At 37.6% G+C, this 10,642-nt stretch overlaps 1 protein-coding gene across 2 annotated transcripts; it reads left to right on the top strand.

Moving 5' to 3' along the window:
- Positions 1 to 2,089: 2,089 nt before the first annotated feature.
- On the top strand, positions 2,090 to 5,044 carry LOC114651192 (uncharacterized). 2 transcript variants are annotated; one of them, XM_028801144.2, is made up of 5 exons: positions 2,090 to 2,419; positions 2,638 to 2,828; positions 2,957 to 3,050; positions 3,199 to 3,398; positions 4,117 to 5,044. In XM_028801144.2, the coding sequence occupies exons 1-5, from the start codon at positions 2,202 to 2,204 to the stop codon at positions 4,302 to 4,304; spliced, it is 891 nt and encodes a 296-aa protein (XP_028656977.2). In that variant the 5' UTR covers positions 2,090 to 2,201; the 3' UTR covers positions 4,305 to 5,044. The 2 variants fall into 2 exon arrangements, with proteins under 2 accessions (XP_028656977.2, XP_051782806.1); XM_051926846.1 differs by having other exon boundaries at positions 3,199 to 3,418; positions 4,117 to 4,291.
- The last annotated feature ends 5,598 nt before the right edge of the window (positions 5,045 to 10,642 follow it).

Consider the following 10,642-nt stretch of genomic DNA (forward strand, 5'->3'; position numbering starts at 1 on the left):
AGACGTATGAGAACATAATGATGTTGTGGTCAAAAATGCTTGAATGAATCCTTTGAAAGTTCTATTTATAGAAGGTTAATTAAGAGAAAAATCTATCAGTCATGATTAAAAAAATATGAATGCATGACTCTTTCTAATTTTCTAAAAGAGAATAATCATACAATATTAACATTGCATGTTTCACATTATACTTTAGAGAGGCCCCAAGAAAACTAAAATTTTCCATTTTTATGTTTTCCTGTTATATTATAAACTATAACTCATCTGCTTTAGTTTGCTTTTGTATTCCATTGTTTTGATTGCTTACATCATAGTGTGTGATTAAAGAAGTCACAGCTGAGTGAAATGAAGTATATTAGAAAATTTACTTAATCATTTATTTAAAATAGGATTTCCCCTTCTCATTAACAGTAATCACAGACTATTGTTTTTTATTTAATTAATTATATTCAGAAGTGCAGCATTGTATGACTCCACCCTGCCCCCCCCCCCCCCCAGTATTCACCATGACTACATGCTCCATATGACTGTTTTCCATAGTTTTTGAAATAGTGTCTAATAACAAGATGCTGCTTATCTAAGTACTGTTTTCGTAGCTGTCATCAGTGATTCAATCTCATAGCACTTGAATTCCAAATTTCATCTCTGGTTATGCTGCTTCTTGGGTTATCTTGGCCTGATCTACTCACTTGGAGAATGCACAAGTTACAAAATATGAGAACGTAGCCATGTGTGCTTTTTGAACGCTGTTTTGGAGAGATATGCTATTCTGATATTGCTGGGCTTTATCTTTTATTTATAAATTTGATTATTTCATCCTATATTACTAAATCAGCTATAACATATGGGATGTATATTTCTGCAGTTAACAAATATATTTCTGAATTAGCTACTTTCAAAGCATTTTGATGATTTCTTTTTAAAACACAGTGTTCCATAAAAAGATAAGCACAGACATTGTAACACTGACTTACAGTGACCCAGAATTGCATTGAGCAGAAACAAATTAAATCATGTAAAAACAAAAAAAAAAAAACTGAAACACAAACACAAATCACAAAGCGCAAAAACAAATTCAATTCACAAAAAACAAGTCAGAAAACTAAAAAACAAACTGAATACACAAAAACAAATGAGAAAACACTAAAACAATTTTAATATGCAAAAATGAATGCGAAATCGCATAAACAATTTGAATACACAAAAAGAAATGCAAAAACACAGAAACAAATCAGAAACCCCGGACGGTCCGTGTACTTTTTGGTATTTGAAATTTCATTTGAGAAAATATCATTTAAAAATTGATTTTCAACTTAAAAGGGAAAAATGAAAAACACAAAACAATTACTTTTTTCCTTTTGTTCTTTCGCACATCAGAAAAGAAAAATGCAAGAAACGAGAATGAGAAAACGCCCTTTATTTCGCAGTAACAACAATAACATTCATAAAAGGTCTGTGTACTTTTTGGTATTTGAAATTTCATTTTAGAATCAAAAACGAAAAAAACGAAAATGAAAGGAATTTTCAGATTTTGATTTTTGATTAAAGAATAAAATGATGGAAAACAAGGTATTTTTTAATTCTGTGGTAACAAATAGCAGTAATAAACAAAATTACACATACTTTTCTGGATTCATTTGTGATTCAAATAATGAAAGTGTAATAGCTCAAAAACAACAAAACAGACGCATTTTCGTTGCCTGAAACAGGAAGTACTTCTGCGCGATTTTTGATGACACGTGCGAACAGTCTCCCTCACAACACATCGATCAGGCTTTACACTCGTATCAGCAGAGGATGGACCATTACGTTGTTTTTCGGAACAGTAAAAGAGTGACACTCGGAGACGAGGACATGACTGCAGAAAAACTGAGTCGCATCTTTCAGGTAAAAATACAAACTTTGCTTCATTGATGCAGCCGTTCTTTTATGAGCATTATTATTGTTACTTACTGCGAAACAGCTAACATTTCGTGATTTAATTTACCAACACTAAGGCTTGCAGTTTTTATAGTGCAAGCATTTTGAAAGTGTAAATGTGTGAATCGTGGCTCATTGACTTTTACCGGGTACTAGTTTTACGAGTATTAACAGTGCGCACAAGTGTAACACATGTTAGGAGGGAAACATGATTTACAGAAAGTTTTCTTAAACAGGTGTCAGCACACACTGTGTACATCACGGATGACTCAAACGTGGCCATGTTCCCCGGAGGAGCCTCTGGTGTTTTCAGCGCGTTAGACCTGACACCCAGAGGTCACTATGAGGTCCACGGAGAAGATATGGAATCAATGCCAGCAGCAGGTTCCAGCGGTCAGCGTTTCGCATTTATGCGAGCATCGGCTGTGGCGGCGGCTGCCGCTTCACATTCACAACGTGCTACATCAAGTCCCCCTGTGACCTCCAAAACATTTCAGAGGTAGGTGTGTGTCGGTTCTATTGAATATTTGTTATATATAAATTACAGAACAGACAAAATGTAAAGGAACATACTTCTCCGGAAGAGCATGGATAGGTGAATTGTGAAGAAAATCAAAGCTGTGCTAGTAGAATTGGCCCAAGTAGCAAACAATCACTGAATGGATTTGTGGCCTGCTGCCTTTTACAAGAAATGTAAAATAACGTTTTGTTTTACAGATCAGTGTACCTTGCAGAGGTGGTTGGTGGGAGGTTGATTCCCAACAGAATGGTGGTTGTACGATTCTTAGAGTGTGAGGCTACACTTCAGGGGGTAGTAGGAAAAGTTCAAGATGCCATTGGCAATTACAACCCCATAATTTTGACAGATGCACAGGGCAATGCAATTCTGGAGTCAGAAGGCACAACAGGTGAGCCACAGTATTACAGCTAAACCCATAATATCCTATGGAGGGACACTTACCCTAAAACTAAATATTACAAAGAATCTGGTATTAGCTTCTAAACAGTTTTCTTCGGTTTTGTTTTTCATCCATAGGGTCACAGTACTGGAAACAAAATGCACGAAAAGTTCTTGCTCTACCTGAACAAGACTTTAATAGCCTCCAGGGAACAAAGAGGAGGAGACTGAGGTATGTAAAATCAATACAAATTTACATGCTATAGGATGAACAGCAATAATCTCATAGCAGTAAGACATCATCACATCTATCAATACAGGGATGTACCTTTAAGCCAGTCAGTACCCATTGACATTTGATTTTCCATTTGTATTTGTAGCAACCGTAAAGATGATGACAGTGCCGGTTTGGGAGAAGTCAGTGACAAAATAGAAGAGTTGGTGATGGCATCTCAAAGTCTACCAGCTGTTACAGCAGCAATCAGAGAGCTCACTGATCTTGCAGTTACTCAGAGAGTCATACTCACTGCTCCCAAACTGCAGACCATCAAGGAGGGATTTAGCTGTGTGGTTTGTATGAGTATGTTCACAATTTGCAAAGTAATTGCACTACATCTAAACTTTTTAGAACACTGTTAATTGTAAAAATAGTTAAACCACATTCAAGCAATATTTTGGTCAAACTTATTTTTAACAAGTTAGCTCTTTACTTAGCAGTGTCCATTTAGAGACTTGGGACAATCAAGATGCAGCTCTACTATAACATAATAGTCTCAAGCTCATATGAACATTTAGTTGAGCTGAAGTTGTCCCTGCTCTCTTGACTATGAAAATATAGCTTTTCAAACTGATTACAGTGTAAGTGATGGGTGATAAATTCCAGTCATGCAAAACCTAAAAGTTCAATGTTAAAATGGGGCTGCAGCTGCCTACGTTGAATCAAGCAAAAATTTGGCGTGCCAAGAAAAAAAAAAAAAAAGATTTCTATTTTTCTTGCTGCCCACAGACCTCAGTTAATCAAGAAAACCTATTCCCCTTTTTAACAATAAATGTAAAAGCAGTTTTTGCACAGGAAGAGGACGGATTTTGTCCCCCATCAATTACATTGAGAGTGGTTATAGAGAGGGACTTTCTCAGAACAGCATGAGCAAGAGGAATTACTGCAGGACCAAAAACTTTCAGTATATATAGGTATATGCTGTCTGTAAGTGAATGTCATAAGACAGACTTGGAACAAACAGTTTGAACCAAGTTCTAGGTAAATGGATAACTGTCATTTTTCTGATTTACTTTTGCAGACATCATTGAGGAACCAGTGCTGTCACGGTGCTGCAGAAGCATTATTGGCTGCAAGACATGTGTGGAGCAGTGGCTAGAGACATCTCCGCATTGTGCAAAATGCAGGGAGGCCAACAACGGTGTTATAGAAGTTACTGGTCTAACAGCTGCATTTTCTGTGTTAAAATCATTTTTTACAGATCAGTAATGTGGTGTATACACACACACACAAAGGTTTACATTTATAGTTGATTGTTCCTGTATTCAGTTTTCAGATGCAGCAGTTCATACATTTCCCCGAGTTACATTTATGAGAAAGAGCAGAGCTTCTTTGTATGGTGTAAAGTCACAGTTTACGGCTCTAAAAAACAAATGTGAAATGTCAGGATATTTTTCTGCAAAATTACTCTCCGTTCTTAGTTTGTCCTGTTCTGTTGTGAAGGGATCAACTCCAAAAGTTGAATATTCTTTGAGGGCAGATCCCAAGTGCTGCCTGTAAAGGTCTGCAGCTTCAAGTGCATGTGGTAAGAGCTCTGGAGAAATCCTTCTTTTACACCCAGGTTCCGCAAAGTGATTTGGTATGCCTTTACCTGTCAAAATAAGAGCAGGTGTTTAAACGTGGTCATTATCAGGATTGTAATCATTCTCACACTTTTTTTACCTGGGATTCTATGAGCATTCCATGATTCTGCCACACTTGCAAGACCAATGTGGCACAGCTGGCAGGTCAGGTTGGACACACAGTAACGCACAAGGTTGTCCTCCATATCTATCTCCTCTTGGTCCATCAGCTGGAGTAGGGCAGTTTTCAGTGGATAGTTGACACGGTTGTTGATCTCAGGCCAAAGCCTTTCAACTGTGTGGTTCTGAGTTAGCAGAAACATCTCTTAAATATGTTTTGCAAGTATGTAAATAGAAGTGTAAGAATTTCAGCTTTTATTAATGGTACGAAAATCTTACTCTTGTGGATGAGGTCTGTAAATATGGTGGTCTCCCCTGATTGAAGCGATGATGTGACAGCATCTCCTGCATGAACAGTGTCAAATAAAATTCCTTTCCATGGTCCACTCGCACCTGGTCCCACATACCATAGGTAATCACTGCAGGCCTGGTACAGGACAAATAATGAACATTTTACTGTCTTTTCAAACTATTTTGATTTTTGACCAGTTAAAGGGGTTATTTTTACATTATTAATGTTGAATGTACCCATTTGTGTGGATTTGTGTTATTTATTAGTTGTTGGCACCATTCCTACCCAGACTGCCTTAAATTTATTTGTAAGGTCACTGTCCTGTTCAGAATTTGTAGATGTGTGTCAGTACAAATGAAAAATGTGGAAACCCAAGAACTTTGTTCTATTCATAAATGACCACAGTTTAACCGTGCAATAAATGCGAATTCTGATTCATGTGCAATTTTATTTTTCTCACTTTTCATCCAAACACCATATATATCTGTCAACATTAAGTTGAAATACTGATCAAAATGTTTGGTAAGTTAATGTTTTATAGTCCACGACATGACACCAGAAACCGTGTATTTCTATTTTAAATTCAAATATTGTAAATTTTTTGTGCCAGTTAAAAACATAAATATGATTTCACAGAGCCCAATATGACTTGACACTTCATTTTTACATGTCCATCTAAACACTGTTAAGTTAGTAATAAAATAAAAGGTTTGTGAGGTTGTATTACCTGAAAACATCTTCATAAATGGTCAAGTTGTTTTTGATCGGCATTGTGGAGTGACTCACAATCTTTTTGCTGAACCCATCTATAGCTAAAACATGGGTGACCCCAAACATCACAAGTTTTTCATTTTGGTCCAGGTGAAGCTTGTGCCCCATGTATTCAGCATGGTATGGTGTGGGATTAAGATTCCGAGCTCCCTAAAAAAAAAAAGTCACAAGAATAAATGACAGCAAATAGGATAAAGAAAGATTTTCTCATTAGCTGAAGAAGTGTCCACCAATTCAAACTTCGGTGAAACAGAATTACCATTACAGGTGTTATATCACAAATATGACTTAGAGCTTTTGAATACAGTTCTGGCAGAAGATTACCAAATAACATACTTGGCATCTTGCTCCATGATAAGGTTGATGCACCTCTCTTAAAATTGACCCAATTCGTCCTTCTGCAGCATGTATCCCTTTCGTGGACAGATAACCTTTCATCATTTTGCGGCCATATGTTGGGCCCACCCGTTTAAAGTAAAGTTCATAATAGAACAACAAATGTAAAGTAGCATATTCTAAAACCAAATGTGTAATGCTAAAGCATTATTGTGCTAATTAACTATACTAATATCAGTGACAGACGGAGGATGCGGGTTTAATCCATGCTCCCATCGTCCTTACGGGAGCCCTTGAACCCTGCACCATCGGTAATGTCGAGGAACTCGGCAGTGAGGCATAACAATGAAACAAGGGGATGGTGTTAAAGTGCTTTTATTAAAACAACAACAAAAACAAAGTGTCCAAATAAGTGCAGTGCGTTTCAAAATCTTCCTTAAATAATCCATTAAAAACAGAAGTGAAGTGGAGGTTTAAAAAATAAATAAATGAATCCTTTAAAATGAGGTTAAAACAATGGCATGAAGCACTCCTTTAGAAACATAAAGCCTGGGGTCTTTTACCTGGCGATTCACCTGCTTCTCCCATCGGGCTTCTCAACAGGAGAGTCGCCCTACCTGCAGCTGACCTTTCCACTCCTGATCTGTAGGCTTCCCGATTCCTGGCTTCAGTTTAGCACTCTCCAGACTGAGACTTAGGTCCCCCAACTGCCAGGGCGCTGACGCTGGGGAATCCATCTCCCAAGCCTCATGAGACCTGCTGTCTTCCACGGCAAGCCATCCTTCTCTCTGGTTACTCCCGCTCCTCACAGAATGCTCAGCTGGAGCGACCACAATCGACTGCCCTAGGTGTCGGCCAAACACCTCACTAGGGCTCAACTGTCCAGCTGCCTGTGAGCCTTCGCTTACTTGCTCGCTCACACACACACGCACACACACACACACGCACGCACACACACACACACACACACACTTCCTCAGCAACGTCCCGTCCTGTCATCCCCCTGCTAGCCCCCTCACATTTCTATTTAATATTACGGGGACGTGGATCAGCTGTGGCAATTAGCAGCTCCTGGGAACAATTACGGATGCGGACGACTCCTCACCTGTGCACTTAAGTGAGAATCACTTGCATCAACGAATCACCCTGGGAACCGATCCACCACACTTTCCACGCCTCCTCTCTACAGTAAGCCGCGAGTGCTGCGATTATTTATTTAAAACTGGCCCTCTTGACATGAGCTGTGGACCTGCTATACCACACAGACATTTTTTAAATAACAACCCACCACCTGCAAGACGCATGAACGCACGCTCACACAGTCTCGAAATAACCCCCCTACCCCCAGTTAAGACAAGCAGACACAATCATAAGGTGTAGGAAGAGAGCGCCTTACCTCATTTATAGCTTTTGCCACCTCTGTTTCCAAATGTGTGTCAGAGAGTCGACAGCCCGAGATTTGCTCAGCACAAAACTTTCTGACATTTCTCGCAGAAAACCCTCTAGCTTCTCCGTGTTGATATGACAGACGCTCAGATATAATTTTCGATGACAGGCCTTGTTTTGCCATCTCTAAAATCACGTCTGAGTACTGTTCCAACGTCATGATGATGGTCCAGTCTACACACCAGTGACTCGTGTTTGCTACAAGTGGCGCATTACCTGACCAGGTTGTTGACCTACAAAAACGTCCGGTTCAAATAAAATAAATAAAGGCCGTTTTCTCGTTCTCGTTTCTTGCATTTTTCTTTTCTGATGTGCGAAAGAACAACAGGAAAAAAGTAATTGTTTTGCGTTTTTCATTTTTCCCTTTTAAGTTGAAAATCAAATAAGTGTCTCTTTTTCTTTTTAAATTATATTTTCTGAAACGAAATTTCAAATACCAAAAAGTACACGGACCCTTTTTGCATTTCAAATTTGTATTTTCATTTTCTGATTTGTTTTTGCGTATTCAATGGTTTTTTCATTTTTGCATTTTCTGATTTGTGCTTTGCGTTTCCAATTTGTTTTTGTGTTTTCTAATTTGTTTTTGCGGTATTAAACTTGTTTTTGCACATTGCTTTCCAGGGCCACTGTACTGATTAGAAAACTAGTATGAGATAAAATGAAGTCTGCACTGTAACATTCTGATACATTCAAAAAATATTAAATGATTTAATATAGTTGTTTATAAGTGATGTTTATAAAATCACAAAATGCAAAGAATGCCACTGATGCCAATAGAACATGGCTTCTTCAATATACCGTACTTCTTATTAGACCAGAGCACAGGTCAAATTGTTTGTGTATCAAAATGATAAGTCCAGATTCTAGCCCATATAGAGTTTAATGCTCTCTATTTTTTTAGCTGGGTTATCTCCTGCTAGTCCAGTATCCTAGTTATCAATAAAAGAATATTACATAAAACAAAAAACATAAAAGAAGATTTGCAGAACATCTTCTCCACTATCATAAAAGTGATAGCATTGCAAATCCAGTTGGTAACAAAACAAGAACTATGAAAGGTGTAGGGAAAAACTATCACCTGCTAGCTTCCATGCTCCTGCAAATTCCGCTGTAAATGAATGAAGGTTGACTTGGGCTGCATGGAAAGTTTGGCACAAACACAAAAGAGATCAGGAAGTAAATGAACAGACTGATGGTTGGTGGGTATAGGCAGTTAAATCATTAAGGACGGTTTTAATTGTATTACAGGCTGGAAAGAAAGAGAAAGCTCTCTTTTTTTTAATACATGAATCTTTAGTTTAATGTTGATAAGAAGCTGCACATTAAAATACTACATCATTGACTTGCAAAATGAAGTGCTAGACTGCTGGCTCAAAATCGGAGGCAGTTAGGTCATCTACCTGTGAAATTAAATCCTGGAGAGTAGTGCATAAATTAGAGGCACAATTCAAATTATCTACCCATGAAATTAACTCATGCACAGGATTCAACAAGCCTCAAATCTTTTTAATGACATTTCACCTTCAAATTCATCCTGCTTTAAATATGTTTGTTCCCTGTTATCTAAGATAGGGATTTATTGTTAATGTTATTCTAAACTATTTACCCAAAATCTCCTAAAAGTTACAAATGAGTGTATGCTGCTAGATGTAGCAGCTTTGATTGGGTTGAAGATCAAGTTACAGTCAGGCACGCACAGTTAAAAAGCAATCTAACAATCAAGTAGAGAGTGCAAACAGAGGTCAGGAACAACCAACAAACAGATTCAAGAAAACATTTAGATATTCTGGTTGATTAAAGCAGAAGGCAAACCAAGTAAGAGGGGAAAAATGCTACAAACAGTCAAAACTCTATAGATTAAAATGTTATAAAGAGAAATTTTGTGTGATTGCTAGAGCACTCTAGAAAGCTGACGCTCACTTTTTATTTCAGCTATTCCTTCTTGTATGTGCCCACACCATAACTTGCGTTACCAAACAACAAATCAGATGGACACATGCAACAAGTGCACAGGGTCAGAACTGAGGGCCCCATTTTGACCACCATCAGAGGATGAGCCTATAACTCAAGGTAAAGTTTGTTACATTAGAATTTTTTTTGCAATTTAGTCTTAATTTTAGAGCACTTCTGGATATCTAAATTCTTTTCTATTATTAACTGGGCTAAGGCTAAAATTGTTTCTTCTGCCAAAAGCCCTTTATAAAACTACTTTAATAGCATTTACCGGTAATCAAATAATTTTGAAAACCTCTCTCACAAATTATCAATTCACATATAGTAAAAAAAAATAAAAAAGCAATAGCTCCCTCTATGCCAAAAAAACAAAAACATTGATTTCTTGCCAGATGCATTGTTGCCTTATGGTCGGTTATGGGATAGAGAAACGCAATTGACCAAGAAACTCAGCAAATTATTTCAGTTCTTTCAATCAATCACTAAATATTTCCATTTGGTGCTGCAAAAAGAAGATAAGCCTACTTCATCTCTGGAAATACCTACAATATCTTAGGTCGTTAATGACATTTGTCAAGATTAGCTTGGTATTTTTGCTTTTGTCAGTACTGATGAATTTAATTTTCCTAATATACAGTATAATATACATGAATATCACCCTGTAGGTATCTCATCACAGCACTGAGATTCGGGTAGGAGTGTTTTTAAAATATGATCACAGACTCAAGGTGATATGGCATGGTTTATTTGGTACATAGAATGTCACTTTTTGCACCATGCTTACTTTAGCATCAGGTGTAACCACCCAATAAAGACCTGCACTCTGCCATGCAAACTATCACACAGATGACAAATGTCATCTTCATGCTTATCGGTCCATGCATTTTCAACCTAGATGTACAGCTGGTGCTAAGGTCATACATTTATACTGAAATTGCTGGTATATTGCTGTGGGCTGGCGCGACACTGTAAGGATAGATGGTTAGAATAATTAAACATGTACTACGAAGATATTTCAATGTTCCTTAAAAGTTTTGAAGAATCGGAGTTCTAATCTTACAGATGGC

This window comes from Erpetoichthys calabaricus, chromosome 4 (assembly GCF_900747795.2).
Source record: "Erpetoichthys calabaricus chromosome 4, fErpCal1.3, whole genome shotgun sequence".
Classification (NCBI taxonomy): Eukaryota; Metazoa; Chordata; class Cladistia; order Polypteriformes; family Polypteridae; genus Erpetoichthys; species Erpetoichthys calabaricus.